Below are 15,883 nucleotides of genomic sequence, written 5' to 3' on the forward strand. Positions count from 1 at the left end.
CTTAATTTGAGGAAGTGAACATTAACATTTCTCAGTGCTTTTGTTTAAAACATAATCTTTCTAAAAGAAAGTAATTAATGGATTGTGTGTACACATTCTGTAAGGTTTTAGTCACACATGCTACAGCACTGCCCATTGCTGTCTTAACTTGCACAAGAAAGCAAACCATGCACAGGTGCAGGAAACAGCACGGGACCTTTATTTGCAGGAACGGCATTCTCAGTTGAATTATGATTAAGGTATCAGCCTTCAGATATTAATCACCTTAATAGTTCAAAGGACTTTCTACAGTTATTCTGTCAATTTTTTATATAAACGCTGCACTTAGCTGTGATGAATTATAAGGGATGTGGACTTTCTGTGGTTTTTGTCTTCCAAGCTGGCTAGCAGTCTTAGGAATACAATTAATTTAATACTCCAGTTTTAATTACCAATGACACTGTAAATGCATTAGTGTTTTAAAAAAAAGTAATAAAAAATGAATATGCTAATTAAACCATTTGATGACAATTTCGGTGAACTGGAAGGAAAAGCAATGTTAGGGGGCCCACGTACAACATTCATGCTCATCTTAATCATATATAATCGCACTTTCTGCAAAATACAGCCGCACGCCCCCGCACGCGCCGACAGCACTGTGGCTCGGGGGCTGTAACTGAGCGAGCGACGTGCCCGGCCCTGCACTGTCAAACGCCGAAATCCGCTGGGGATCAGCCCCGCAGGAGACGCGCCGGGGCCGCTGATCGCAGGGCAGGTACGAAGGGCAGAGGCGGGTAGCTCCGGGGCCGAGCGGTGGGTCTCGCCGGGGCCGGCGGTCTCACAACTGCTCGGCGGCCCCTCGGCACCGGCTGCCGACGCCGCTGGCGGAGGCGCGGGCGGGCAGCACCGCTCGCCGCAGGCTCGGCCGCCCCGCCGAGCCGTGACCGCCGTGCCCCGGTCGCTGCGCTTATGCCGCCCGCAGCCCAGCCCAGCCCAGTCCGGCCCGACCTGGCCCGGCCCGGGCGCAGCGCCGCGCGGAGAGAGCCGCCTTTCCCCCCCGGGCAGCCCGGCTGGGCCCACCCCCCGCACCGGAGGTCTCCGGCTGATAATTCAAAAATGGAGGATGCGCCCTCTCAGCCATTAATTAATAATGTAGCTCGCTGTCTTCCTGTGTGACACACGCTGGAAGGCACCGAGCGGCCAATAAAGATGTAGGGGAGAGCAGGGGAAGGCTCCTCCCCGCAGCTCTTCCTGATTGAGGGCTTGAAGAAGTAGATCAAAAACTTCCCAGGAGCCGGCGGGGGGGGCTGAGGAAAGGGAAGAAACGCGGCGAGGGGGACCGCGCTCCGCACCGACCGAGCAGCGAGCGCAGCCTGCGGCCGTACCAGGTGGGCAGGAGGGCAGGGAGCCCCGCAGCTCCCGCTGGACAGGCCGGAGGCCGGGCTGCCCCCCGCGCCGCGGCCGCGCTGTCCCGCGGCGGCGGAGCCCGGCAGCCACTGGGCCGGGGCGAGGAGCGGGACGGGAAGGGCGAGGACCCCAGTTCGGCAGCGACCCGGCAGGCAGGGAAGGAGGGAGATAAGTGGTCGGCGCTGCCCCTCCTGGGTGTTTGCTTTGCGGAGAGGAGGAGGAGGCGGAGGCGGCGGGGGAGTGGAAGTTGGTGTCCGGCCCGGCGTGTGTGGGTCAGAGGCGGGGGAAAGGGGGTGACCCGAAGGCAGGGGCGCCGCAGGAGACAAAGCGCGGCCGGGGTATCCCCGAGCCGAGCACGTTGCGCGGCTGGCGCGGGGGTTGCCGCCTCCGCCCGCCGCTCGGCGTCATGGCCCCATTGTGAGGCGGGCGGAGGCGGAGGAAGGTGCCGCCGTTGGTCCGCGCGCAGTCCCAGGCAGGCAACGGCGTGTCGGGCACACAAAAGGCTCCACCGAGCCGCCGCCGCCGCTCCCGCTCGCTCCTGCCTCGGCTCTCCCGGGAGGAGGGACACGCCGGGCCCGCTCCCTCCTCCCCGGGTTGGTGGGCACCGCTGCCTCGCTTAATCTCTCTGTGTTTTTTTGTGGTGGTTTTTAAAAAATTATTATTATTATTATTATTATTTATTTTCCCCCCTACCCCTGAAGCCGATCCTGGGGTAGGAAGAGAGCCGGGAGCGGGGCGATGCCGCTGCTGCACCGAAAGCCCTTCGTGAGGGTGAAGCCCCCCGCCGACCTCCGGCCGGACGAGCGTGTTTTCTACTGCAGGGTCACTAACGAGATCTTCAGGAACTACGAGTAAGATACAGCCCCGTGTCGGTGTCCGCGTCCCTATGTCCGTCATGCGCGTCCCCGCCGACCCCCCCGCGTACCGGCGGCGGCGGGCAGGGAGCGCCTGGAGCCCCAACGACTCTGACACCTGGGCGGGCAGGGAGGGAGGAAAGGGGATTCCCCGGATCGCTGCGGGGAGCCTTTGCCGGGGGGTGTGAGGGGGGACCGCGGCTGGCGCCGAGCCTGTGCCCTCGCGAGGGGGGTGGGGGAAGAGAGGGAGGATCTCTTCCCTGGGGCAGAGGGAATCCCTGCCCCTCCTCGGCGGGGGTACCCCGCAGCCCCCTTCACCCGCGGGGAAGGAAGATAGCCGGCTCCTATCCCCCTCTTTCTCTCGCTCCTTCCGCGGTGTCGCCCCTGCCTCCGCCGGGGAAGTGAAAGTTGAGCGTGTGGGAGGCGGCGGGCGGCAACGAGTGTCTGCCGGGCTCGGGCTCTCCCTCCCGTCCGCCCCCGCCGGCAGCCGCGTGTCGACGGCGCACGGCGCTAGGCCGCCCCGCGGAAGGGGCCGCGCCGGGCCCGCGTTCGCCTTCAGCCGGCGCAGCGGGGCCCGGCATGTGCCGGTCGCCCTATTGTTGTGGTGACGGCCGGGCGGGGGGCACCGGCTGCCGGGCCCGCGGGTCTCCCCGGCCGGCTCCCGTCGCGGTTAACCCCTTGCTGCCGGCCCTCGCCGCGCCGCCCAGGGCCGCGGTCGCCCCGCCTCCGCGGGGAGCCGCCGGCTGATCCGGTTGGAAATGGCCGGCGGGGGAGCTCGGCGCGGGCGCGGGGTCGCTGCACCTGTAGGGGTCCCGCCGCCGGAGCCCTCCCGGGCCGGGCGGCACAGCCGGGGGTTAAACCCCGCCTGAAGCCCAGCGAGCGCACCTGTCTCCTTAGGAGCTTTTTTTTTCCTAGTGCGGCTTATGGCTCTTTCCATCCCTTTTTTTTTTTTTTTTTTTTTTGGTCTTTTTTCCTTTTTTGTTTTCCGCGTGTACGAAGCTGAACAGGATTGGTGAAATTCCCGTTAACGGTTGAAGGCGGGTGGCACGGGTAGTCCCGAACTTGCAGCCACTCATTTCACCGATTGTAAGAACAATGGACAGAAAGTATTTAGCAAGATGTTTCTCAAAACCCGATAAATTACGGGTTTTCACCACTGGTCGGATCTAACACCATCTCCACCTACAAAAGGCCCTCGCATTCAAACTATAATTCTTTAAAGATGTGCAGAGTAACGAGGTGAAATCTAAAATACTTTTCATTTGCAACATATGAAATGAAAGCATACTTTAATCTTTTTCATGTTTAGACTTGTTTTTGTTGCTCAAATACTCTTAACTTATTAAAATTTTAAAGACGCTGGATTAGGTAACTTGGAAAGGTAATACCTTACTGTTCACTGAACTATACTCTAAGGGTACTCAATACGTTTGCTGGGAGTTTTGTAAGGAGTATTTTCCTTATAGGGCAACTAAGAACCTAGCGAGGGAGAGGTGACAGCCTCCTGTTTCTGTAGGAATTAAGTCCCCCTCCCTCAGCTTCTGATATTTTGAAGGTGCTTTTCTGGTTACAATTATTATCTCATCATTAGATGATGCTAATGTATTTGTTGACACTGCAGGGAAATGTGTTTCAGGTACATGTAGTTTTACTAAATTTCAGTATGAAAAGTATCCTTTTAAAATGTCTGTCCTCAAAATGTTCAGTGACTATTTCACATATTCTGACAGGCTTATTTGTATTGCAGAGGTGTTGTCATTAATAAGTATGAAAGACCAAATTCCTTACTTAACCAAAGTTCATGAATTCAGGGGTAAATTTAGATCTGTTCACACAGGCGATCCCTAGAAATGTCAGTAGGTGGTTAGCTGAGAGGTCAGGCCTTAGAATGAGGTATTTAGTAGGAAGACTGCAGAAAACTCTGCTGTGCTTGTTTTTTGTGTATGTGTGTGTGTGTGTTTTTGGTAATGTGTTTTTGTTTTTATGTTCTGGCTCTTTTTGTTAGGTTGGGTAAAATTGGTGCAATGGATTGGAAAATGTACTTTCTTTACTTAGAAAAGTGTTCTGGCACAGATGGGGTAGTAAGTTTAGGTTACTGTTAGTTGTGATGTAATCTGCTGAAGAGTATAAGGTTGGTCATCTTTCAGTTTTAAAGATGCTGATCCTTGTCTCTGCTAGTTGCCAATTGATAATGTCTTCTGAAAACATTACCTATTTCTTTGCCCAAGCAAGGGCAATTAGATTAATAGGGGTAAGGAAGAGCCCATTTCTTAAAAACTGTATTCACTGTTTCATGGAAGAAAAGCCATTGTCTAAATTGGCCTTCTCTGAATCTGCTTTTTTGAGGGGAGAATTTAAAAATTACAGGGTCCGACTAGATCAAGAGGGTTGTATGGATATGTATGATAATTTGAATTCACCCGCTACATCAACTATATGAATGCTTTTAACTAGTACAAAGAGTTAAGACTCAAGTTGGTTTTGTGTTTGTTTTTTGTTGGGTTGTTTGGTGGGTTTTTTGGCAGGGCGCAAACTTAGTGTTGAAAACCTGCTTCCATGCCTGTGACTGCTTTAGTGGAGTTGATTAGAAATCATACATTAGTATTACTCTTTTCTATGTAAGAAATGGTTATACTAATATGAGAAGAATTTGGCAAGACTAGGATTTTGTAAAGTGACTTTCCTGTTAAGAATGTATTTCCTCTTTAATCTGAAATACAATCACATAATTTTGTAATCCTTTCAAAAGGGGGAGGCATGTTGAGTTATATTTATCATTATCGAGTTCTATTTATCTGGTGTAATAACAGAAACTGGGAGAGCTGATGTTCTTCATGCTTGGTTATATTCCTGGTTAGAGGGAATAGTAGGAAAATCAAGTATGGATGTGCATGAGATAATGTGGAATGCATGAAAAACATTGAACCAGTGGGATGTTACCACCAGTCTTTGACACCTTGTCTGTGAAAATTAATAGCTGATATAGATGTGCAGAGAAAGCTACTATTGAGGTGTGCGAAGCCTTGTCTATGAAGACAGTTAGAAAAAGATGATAAGTAGTATCTATGCACTGGTAGGAATGGTTCTCATTCTAGAACATGAGAGGGGGAGGAAGAGCAGTTTCTCTTCATCTTCAAAACCTAGTGAAACTTCTTTACAGGTTGGCCTGTGAAGTTCTTGAATCTTTCAAAAGTCTTTTTAAGTGTCCTTAGTTAAATTAGGTGAATTTTCCTGTTTTCTTGGAGAGAAGCTCGTAACTTTAAATGTATTCTTTAATGCATAATTAACCGACAAATATTAAGGAACAAATGTATTTATCATGGGGTTTTTGTTTGTTTTTTGCATTATTTGTAGTACATACTCTTGAGTCCTTCTGGAGACCAAGAGTAGAAAAAAATTGATCCAGAAAGGCAGAGTTGGTCTTGTCTGATTACCCTCCTGTGGTACCCTGAATGACTTGTTTTTAACATATGCTATGAAAATGAATGGAAGTAAATGTTTGCAATAAATGTTCTTGAAGCACACTAAAGATACAGTAGATCTTAAAACCAAAAGGAATGTTTGGTTAGATCAAGCAAAAGACATCCATAATTTTCTAGACTGATTTTTATATCCATTGTAAATGCAGTCAGCACAGAGGTTATAAGTAATTTATTTTTTGTTTCTGTTAATGGGCAGCCTCCTATCAAATACCTACTGAGTAGTGGCATTAAACTACTACTCCGTGATTTGGTGATAATTTTACAGTTAGCCTTACCTTGCATAGAAAACTAACTAATTAAGTGAAAAGAGGCATCCAGCTGAGAAGTTGGTGTTAATTACAACTACAAAGAAAAATTAGTTTTTAGTCCATGCTCCTCGAGTAGTTGAGCTGATGTGGACATCACCAGGGTGCTGCAGTCTCATTTGACTTCTCAAATGCAGATGCGACCATGCCAGTGAGCTTTGTGGCTGTGTTTTTTATGAACTCCTTCCTCCGTGTTGTCAAGAGTCACAGAGATCTTGAACCAGCAAGAAGTCCCAGAAACCATAATAGCCTAGATAAAGACATAGGTAACGTTTCAGATGTGATGTAGCATCAGATGCTCTTGCTGTTGTGAAGTTAAGTTGAATGTAGAATATGATCAAGGGCATTATTACCCTTTAAGTAAAGGGAAAGGGTATCACTGCTGCTGCCATTCCCTTGGTTTGGTAGCTGTTGTGTCTGCTCTTTGTCAAGCATTTTGTGATAACTGATGTGCACTGGAGAGAGACAGGGACAGAAAGAGTATATTTAGTGGTATACTGTGGGATTTTGTTTTCTCTCAAACCAAGTTAAAGTGAGATCCTTAAAACATTGCAGTGAAACTGTTAACAGACTAAGTCACAGATGGTTTTGATGCACTATAGGTAAAGATAGCTAAATAATGCTTTCAAAATGGAATGTAGGGGGGTTTTTTTCACACTGTTTTTCTTCTTCCCTGTAAATTCACAGGGGAAAAATCCACACAAAACAAAAGAGGAAATGAGGGAGAATGAAACTAGATACGCAAAATATGCTCATATGCAAATGGAACATGTTTTCTCCAAATATGTTTCAGTTAAAGTAATCTTAGCATTTGGTACTTGAAATAATCATGGATTAGGAATTTTTAGAGAGAAGTTTGTTCATTGGGATTTTTAATTTTTTTTTCGTTGTGTTTTAATTTTTTTTTTCTCCTTTAAGTTCAGTGCTGCAGCTTTAAATAGCATGACTGCCTGGTGTCCCCTCACAAAGAATAACAGCAGCTCTTAAAGGGACCCTGTCAGTGTGAACCTCTGTCTCTCCCTTTCTCCCTTACTCTCCGAGTGGTTGTTTTGGTGGTTTTTTGTTGTTGTTGTTGTTGTTTGGTTTTTTGTGTGTGTGTGTGGTTTTGTTTGTTTGTTTGTTTTAACTTTCATAATTTTTAAAAAATTGTATTCTGGTACATTTTTTTAGTAATTCTGTAGAGCGTTTTTCTAATTCCTGGCTAAATCAAGAGACACAAAAACATATGTAGAAACACAGCTGAATGAAGATTGAAGTAAGTGTAACTTTATCCATTGAATATCCATCCATAAAAAATAGTTAGTCTAGTACAGAAATATTGAAATGTTGGGCAGGATGAGACCTGAAGAGATCACATTTTATCTGTCACCTCACAAAAAAACTTGAACCAGAGTCATGAAACACATTTTTGTCTAACCTATTCTTTAATATGTTTAAGTAAGTATAGTGCCCAATAAAGATGCACAAAGAATGATTGACAGCCATCTGTTCTTCATATATTGAAGAATAATTTATCCAATTCTCTCTCCTTTGTTCTTCTCCTTTTCGCCTTTAGAGTAAGCAGGCCCACATTATCCACATACTGTCAAATATATTAAGGACATAGACAAATAGCAGATGATATAAAAATCTGAAATTTTGTAGCTATTAAATATTATTCAGATAATTTATCTATCTCTTCCTCTTCTTTTCCCCTTCTTGCAGCTGATGTTCTTCCTAAAGCACATCTTGCTCAGAGGAATTCTGTTCTCATACAGAAAGGATTATCTGACCCAAGACCCTTCATTGTCCTCAATCTGAAATTTCCATTTTCATTTACAAAATGTTATGGTTCATCTGTCCATCTGCAGTGAACACTGTCATCTGCATCAGTGTCACTGATGAATGTTTGCCCCCTTGGGTTTGCAGGGAGACTGCAGGAGAAAACTCGGTGTGAACTGTCCAGTTCTCTTAACCTCATTACTAGAAAATATTTGAGCAGGTCTATCCTTATAAAAATGGGAACACTCTAGTTTAGTTTGGGGTTTCTTTTTAAAGGAATGAAGTGAAACTTCAGTGTAGGCCTCTCACGTAGCATGCAGTTGACTGAAAGTACTGTGTGCTTTGAAATAGCTATGCTGGACTGATAAAGACTAAACAAACCTTGGTTTGTCATGTGTGTTCAGTAGTTATCAATACTAGTCCGTTAGTATTTGTAAAGGCAAATAAAAGCATTGTCTGAACTGGGGCATATTGAAAGATGGCTTTGCTGTCTGATCACTGATTCATAGTATATGATATGTTTTAACACGCCTTTGTGAATAGATATATCATCTACTTAATTTAGAAAATGTTTTAATAAACTGCTGTTCTTCTGATACTTGTTAGAAATGGACAGATTTTGAGTGATGAAAGCTCTTCATTCCTGATTCCAATATAATAGCTTGTAAGCAAGCAGTAACAACAATACAATTTTGGCCTTAATTGGAAATGTGTGGAAGGAGGAGAATCAATATTTACTAATGGAACAGGGGAGGAAAAGACTCTGTAGGAAAAAGTATTTCAGTACTTTTTTGTAAGAGCTATGCAAACAGTGAAGGAATAAAAACTATTTAGAGAACTACTTGACATTAATTTTTTACCTCTCCCATCTTTTTGTTTGTGAGTTAAGGCACTCAAAACCTGGAACTTATTCAAGTTGCAACATGTTTCTGTGATCCTAAAGTGATTTCATGTTTGTACAGTTTTAGGCGCTCGTCTTGCAAATATTTGTGGGAATAGGGGAGATGCGAGTACGATACAACACTTATTAAACTCAGTGTGATTATTACACAAAAGGCTTCTTATACATGAATATTTGTTTGCAGCATTTCTAGGTCTTGATTCTCTTACTGTAGTCTGTAATAAGAGGAGACTTTAGTTGTACAATAGCAATTTACCATGCCGTGGCTGAAAAATGGCAAAAACGCCTTGATTTCTACAAACTGTAGATGAGTAGAGCTGCTTTTGCTTTTCACGCTTGTAAAAAATATTTGCCATTTGCTGCTGTATTAACTGTAAGCAACTTTAAAATGTTAGTCAGAACTCAACTGTTTTTCTTCTTTCTTTCTCCCCCCCTCGACTTTTCCTCCTTTCCAGTGATTTTTTTGAACGCACCATTCTGTGCAACAGTCTTGTGTGGAGCTGTGCTGTCACAGGTAAACCAGGACTCACATATCAGGAAGCTCTGGAATCAGAGAAGAAAGCCAGACATAATCTTCAAAGTTTTCCAGAAGCACTCATCATTCCAGTTCTCTACTTGGCCACCCTTACCCATCGCACCCGACTTCATGAGATCTGTGATGAAATCTTTGCTTATGTCAAGGATCGGTATTTTGTTGATGAAACAGTGGAAGTACTTAGAAATAATGGTGCAAGGTAAGTATCTTTAAAAATAAATACTTTTTGTTTGGTGTTGGTGGGGTTTGTGTGTGCATTTTTGAACCCAAAACGCAGGGTAATGAGCTCCATCAAACAAATAACATCCAAGTGAAGTGTGATGCTTAAGCTGGTGATACTGTTACTGCGCTTCCCTGCGTTAATTAAGAGCAGGATTGTGTTGCTGTGCTTGATACCTTCCCTTAGCTTTGAAGCAGCTGTGGAGGTATGACGATGCTCTCAGGTCTTGACACTGCATGCTCTTTGGTTTGTGTACTGGATTTGCAAAGGAATGTTGGTTTTTTGGTGCGAGAAAGGTGGGTTGTTTGTGGAATAAGTTTTGATGAGAAATTAGGGGAAGCTATGAATTAAAAAAACACACAAAAGTTTTGATGAATCATTCAGAATTAATGGCCAAACTACCAAAAACTCAAAATAATTGATAAATGTTGGATTTTTCCTTTTTAGGTAGTGCAAAAATTGTGATTGCATGATCAGCAAAGTTGGGAATTAATTGTATAATGTTTATATAGTTGATTATCTGGAATTTAGGCTGGTAGTGGTTTCTTTCCACTCAGAGTTAGTGTTATGCTTACTTTTGTACTGGGGCATTTATTGCAAATGTTTTTATTGTCACCTTAGACTGATTAAAACCTGGGAAGAATTTTGAGCTTCAGACGCTTTCTTTCTCATATCACTGGTACATATGCTCTATAGCATAAATAAGCTTGGGTCTTTCTTTAAAGCAGCTTCTAGGAGAGGACTAAAAAAGGTCCATATTTTGTTTAAATGAGTTTACATTTCACCTAATTGAGGATTAAGATGCAAAAAAACATGCTCAGCTTGGAAGTGTCTACAGAATGGGTGCTAAAGATTTGTGGGTTTAACTGTTGCTGCTGGGGTTTTTGTTGTTTGTAGGGTTATTTTATTTTGCCTTTTTTTTCAGGGGGAAGGTGACAGCTTACACTTCAGAGTAGAACGAACTCCTGTGGCTAGTGTGATACTTAGTGCATAGTCTGGTGTTTGTTGGGTGGTAGGAGTGGGCTGGTTCAAAATAGTTATTGGAGAACAGTGTGCGAGTTTTTGTAGTGGCTGATCCAGATATTACTTATGGCAAATCTTGTACTACACCAGGAAGAAAAATCTCGATGCAGGAGATAAGTTGTAAGGAAACTGCTATGGTTATGTACCTAAGCTCAGTGCTTAATAAAAAAGCTTTCTGTCTCTTCACTGCTCTCTTCTTTTCAACCAGTAAAGTCCCAGTCTGCAAAGCCAGGACAAGAACAACTTCAGCAGGGTTACTGCCTTCTGTATGGAAAACCTATATCCAGAGTTTCTTTCTCTCTTTCTCATCTTTATACTTGTGAAATGACTAGACTGAGGTAACCACTGGCATTGCAGTCATTTTGGTTAGAGAATGAGGTGTTTGTTTTTCATTTGTTTATTTAGAAATGTGGATATTATGAACTGTCAGTGTAGTTCAGGTTTTTCTTTTTCTTTTGCTCAGTGAAATGCCTTAGTATCTTCAGAGGTAGAAAACAATTTCCAAAATAATAGCAAAAAAAAATTATTGTTCTTCTAAAAGTTTTTTCCCTTCAAAAATGACCCTATTACTTTTCTAAAATATTTGGATGCGTGCATCATGGCTTTCCAAAGATGTTTCCAAAAATAAAGCTGTGATATCCCCTTAAGAGTGTGCTGCAGTTTTTTTACCAGTCTTTAATTCAGCCTTCTTGGTTACTCAGACTTGTGTTGAGATAAACACAAAATTGTTAGATATGTATGTTCTACTTCCACTGATCAGTACATGAATAGGATATAAGCTAAGTTTCTTAAGCCTCTGAGATGCATACCATTCAAAAGATTAAAATTTCAAATAAAATTTATTTCCATCAAATATAAGCCTGCTAGAGATAGTATGTTTTAAACTACGTAAGTATGAATTGGTGCAAAATGAAGAATAAAAAACTTGCCTTAGCTGATGGTATGCCACTGATGTTTTAGACAGAGGTATAGCAGGGAGCTGGTTCCGACCTTTATTACTAAATCCAGGAAACACTGCAAATAGCATGGTAATGCGGGGGACTTTTATGCTTAGAGGTACATAATTAAAGAATACAAAGTGGGAGGAGATGAGGTGTAGTTATTTGTCTGCCAATTAACAGTTGACTTTGACCTGTATTTTGAAGTACTACATTGGAGATTAAGTGTACCAGCTCATGTTACTTGTACATAATACGCTTTTCAGCAGAGCTGTTTGCACACATTTCTCACTTGCAGCCACGTTTTTGTGATCTTTTCTAGAAAAAGTTACCACAGTCCATCTATATTTCAATAGCATTCTACGAGACCAACAGAATTTGGCAGATCATGGAAACCCAGTTGTTTTGTGGTGTTGTAAATTCTTCCACAGCTTTTATGTATGAAGTTTTTTGCGTGTGTAATGTCAGCAGGATCGTTTGGTTTTCTGAGCTCTGTGCATCATTTAATGCCAAGCATACTACATAATGCATGTGTAACCAAGGCTTGCTCAGACAATTTAAATATTGATACTTTATAACTCCTAACTTTGCATGTGTAATATTCCCGTAAGATAGATTGCAGCTTTTTAGATTTTGAACAAAGTAAGCGGTAAGGAAGCCAAACACTAGAAGGCTTAGCATTTTGGCTTAATGTAAATGTTTTTATCCTTAAGCATATGAAGTTTTCTATAGTAATGCAAGAAATGACAGGTGATCTGCAAAGAGAAGACAAGTGCTTTGTTCAAAGTCTAGGTAGATGTTGGGTTTTTTGATTGTATGAAACCTGCATGTTCTGTTTTTTGCAGTGTCTAATGCTCCATTGCTTTTTCTGGTCTTACGTCTCTTCTGGTTTCTAGCCTTTTGCTATGCTACTCAGTTTTGAATTTAGCTACTTCTGCCTTGTTACTGAGGTCTGGTAGGAGAAACTCAGGAGAGTTTGGCTTATGCTGTCCTCATCTTGTTTTGGTATGTCTGGTGTCTCCAACAACCCTTGTCAACCAGAAACAAATTGCAGAGAAACCTCCTCCCAGCCCTATCATGTGGCTTGTTCAAGTGGTCTCAAAAAATTATGCGTGCATTTTGTAATCCGTTAGAAGCAACAAGGAGATAATTCTGCTCGCTCTTTAATCCTTTCAAGTGATGTATTGATTAAAAACAGCCATCTTTCTTTGTTTGTATGTGTCTGACTTTTCTGGCCAAACTGAGGCTGACTTTTCTCCAAAGTAGCAGCTGTACTTCACTTTCAAATACAAGGTACTCAGATTTCCAGTTAAAGAAACGTAAGAATTGCATAACGACATTTTCCTAGTACTGCCTTCACAAAAGACAAAATTATTATTTGAAACACTGGTCAGAAACACTACAGAATACAAAGAGAAAACTTAATTTAAAAGTAAATTTGAGTTGCTAAAGAATTGAAACCAGTTGACATGGTACATATTGTTCATTAGAATGTCACATTGCAGTTCATGAGTAGTTTATTGAAAAAGGCAGGAAAATAATTTGAGATTTTGTTGGGGGGAGGATTAGAGCAATGTTTCATGTTAGCCATGTTGAGTTGTAAAATAGTTAAGATGTAAAACAAGCAGCTAATATTTTAGGTCACACGTTTTTGATGGAGAGGAAAAATGTTGATCACATTACTGGAATGGCTTCCTGTATTTGACCTTCAGAACTGGAATTTCAAGACCCACCATGTACTTGTTAGTCTTTTGATTTTCCACAAGGAATGGTGTCTCTTGCAGTAACCTGCCCATTTTTCACTGTCTTAGTGCTATGTATTATTATTGGTATTTGAAACTTGTGAAATTGATTTTCAACATCTTGATATGTGAAGACAGTTACCTGAATGCTGAAACTATGTGTTATGGAAGGCTACCTAAAGTAATGCCTCAGACACAGTAAAAAAAACCCCTTCAACAGCCTAACTTGCTCAGCAGTAGAACCTGTTCTTTTCTGCTTAAAGTCAGCAGCATGCTTTTTGGGTTTTATTGTAATTTGTTGGAGGAAAAACTACATTTAAGGCCTGTGTAAACAACCTATTGTGATTTATCATCAGTGTTCTGAGTCTGGGTGCTATCGCAAGAAATAATGTCTATCTTTATTAGGATATATAAGTGAGAAGTTTGATAATTAGTTAATTAAACTACAAGCTTTTGGTCTGACTTGAGCTCTGACAGCTCTACCCCTGCTTATAAAAATAGCTCATTTGGTGAAGTCTTCCCTTCCCCATATGGAGGTTGGGGCACAACCAATTTTTGTCCATCACTTAATATGGCATGTAATTAAAAAGTCAACCACTTACAGACTGAAATAGCTTGCTTAAAGGTCAGCGTGTAAGAAGGAAGAAAATCATACAGAAAGGAATATCTTCTTTGAATTTGACCACTAGATGACACCACTGCAAAAGAATACTTGCCTAATGTCTGTGAGTAAGCAACACCAGAATGCTTTTAAAAATGAACCTGCTTATGAAAGTAGTAGATGGTGCTCTGTTAGGAAGATTGCTGCATCTGATCATACATTTGAATAGGTTTAACATCCTTTCTCTCCTTTGAATGATCTGATGTTGACAACTGTCAGGCTGCAGGAAACAGATAATCACAGATCAAACATTTTTTTAAACTCATCAATTGTTTGACTGGTGTCCCAGTGCTTTAGGAGTGTTCATTTAGGAGTGGATTATCCATTGCATTAGGCCAATTAAAAGATTTGCATACTGTTTTCATCTCTGTAAGTCTTAACTGGGGCACAGGAAGCATGTTGCTGGTCATGACTATAGCTTATAAGGAGTTAGGATGGTAGAATACAATCCTTGCAAGAGATAAAGTTATACCTAATTTTCCAACTTCTTTATTGAAACTGGCAAGTTGCCTGTATCTATCTGTCTATATCTCTGTGTGTGTGTATATATATATATACACATATCTGTAGTTGTATTCTGAGTGCTGAGTTATTATATAATGACCACTAGGTAGTAAGTGACAGTGTATTCCATGTTTAGACTAATGAGTTTCAGAGAATTTAAATTATAATTACTAATTGTTGTGTGGTTTTTTAGTGGTAATGCTTAAACATAAGTTCCTGTATACAAAGGAAGTTTACTACTTTATTTTGAAAGGTGAATTTGAATTCCAGAAAGTATCAAAACTAGCGTGGTGTCTGCGAAACAGCATCTCTGATAGTACTGGAGAGCAGCTTACCTATTCATAGAGCAAATACAGTATGCACTTTCTCAGCATAGCTGTTTAAGGATCAATCAGCCTCTAGCCTGGAAAAATCATGTTTCAGGAATTCACTTTCCACTGCCCCTAAATCCTTTGGGATATAAATGTAAATTTGTTGACTTAAAATATACATTTGTATTTGACTGGTGGAAGCTATGAGATGATAATATATGGGAAAGAACCTGCAACTCCTTTCTTACAGGTTGTTGTACAGTTGTTACAACAATTGGCACTGCCAGTCTCTGTTAGCTCTCATTCTCACACTCTACTTTTATAACTAATAATTCAAAGGTAAAAGTTTTGGTTTATTATTAATTTGTTTTTAATCACTACAATGTTGTGAATCAAAGGCTGGGCAGTCAAAATTATGCATATACCAGTGTAGTACTGTCCTAATTCTGCAGGAGACAGCTGATACAGCTACTCTGTACATGGTCTCATCCTAAGCAAAACCATGTTTCTTACTAGTTTCTTTGAAACATACAATCTTAACTATAACTTGACAAATGAAGATGCTAAAACTCGAAAGCAGCAGTTCTTTCTGAACTTAAGGAAGCCATTATGTGCCTAAAATGTGTCTCCTTGTTGTGTGCTTTTGTTTTGTGTGTACATTAAACAGTACCAGTTAGCTTAGTAAAAGATGTCACTATTCCTTCAGATCTTGTCTCTCTTTTACTTCTTTAATTACTCTCAGGTGTATGAGAACTGTTTGGATGACTGAGTGCACTTATTTGATGTTTGCTTCTTAAAAACTTACTAAAAGCTGACAAAACAGAACGATGCTATAGCTTTTTGGTACCTTCTGGCACTTTTTGGCACTTGCTACTACAGCTTCTAGTATTACTCTTCGGGGGATTTCTGTATTCAACTAACTTTACATACTGTTAGAAAAAGTGTGCTTTTTTAATTTTGGCATTTGAAAAGCTTTGCTTTCATTTGTGTGTCTTAAAAAGTGAATTTGCTTCTGTCTTACTGATCATTGTGGGTTTTATTTTAAAAGTTGGCTTCATAGTTTTGCAATGTTCCTCCACTCTCCCATTTGAAACAGTCATATACCATCCAAGGAATGGTTTTTGTCTGCTTATCATAAAGCATACAGAGACACATTTACAACTCATCTGAGCCTTCAGGGTATCTTATTTTTTTGACTTGAAATAAGGACATAGCAGAGTACCAAACTATTCTTTCTGTTAGAGTAATCAGTGCCAGCCA

The 15,883-nt window shown here is 41.9% G+C and overlaps 1 protein-coding gene across 4 annotated transcripts in view; it reads left to right on the forward strand.

Moving 5' to 3' along the window:
- The first annotated feature begins 622 nt into the window (after positions 1-622).
- BAZ1A (bromodomain adjacent to zinc finger domain 1A) overlaps positions 623-15,883 on the forward strand; it is a 64,079-nt gene continuing 48,818 nt past the window's right edge. The window contains exons 1-3 of one of the 4 annotated variants that reach the window (XM_040067483.1): positions 623-754; positions 2,088-2,237; positions 9,145-9,423. In XM_040067483.1, coding sequence (XP_039923417.1) covers positions 2,125-2,237; positions 9,145-9,423 — 392 coding nt within the window. In that variant the 5' untranslated portion in view covers positions 623-754; positions 2,088-2,124. Of the gene's footprint in view, positions 755-1,116; positions 1,368-1,934; positions 1,980-2,087; positions 2,238-9,144; positions 9,424-15,883 lie in introns of those variants that run through there. The other 3 variants (XM_040067485.2, XM_040067482.2, XM_040067484.1) reach the window with 3 other exon arrangements.

Source organism: Hirundo rustica, chromosome 6 (genome assembly GCF_015227805.2).
Source record: "Hirundo rustica isolate bHirRus1 chromosome 6, bHirRus1.pri.v3, whole genome shotgun sequence".
NCBI classification, from domain to species: Eukaryota; Metazoa; Chordata; class Aves; order Passeriformes; family Hirundinidae; genus Hirundo; species Hirundo rustica.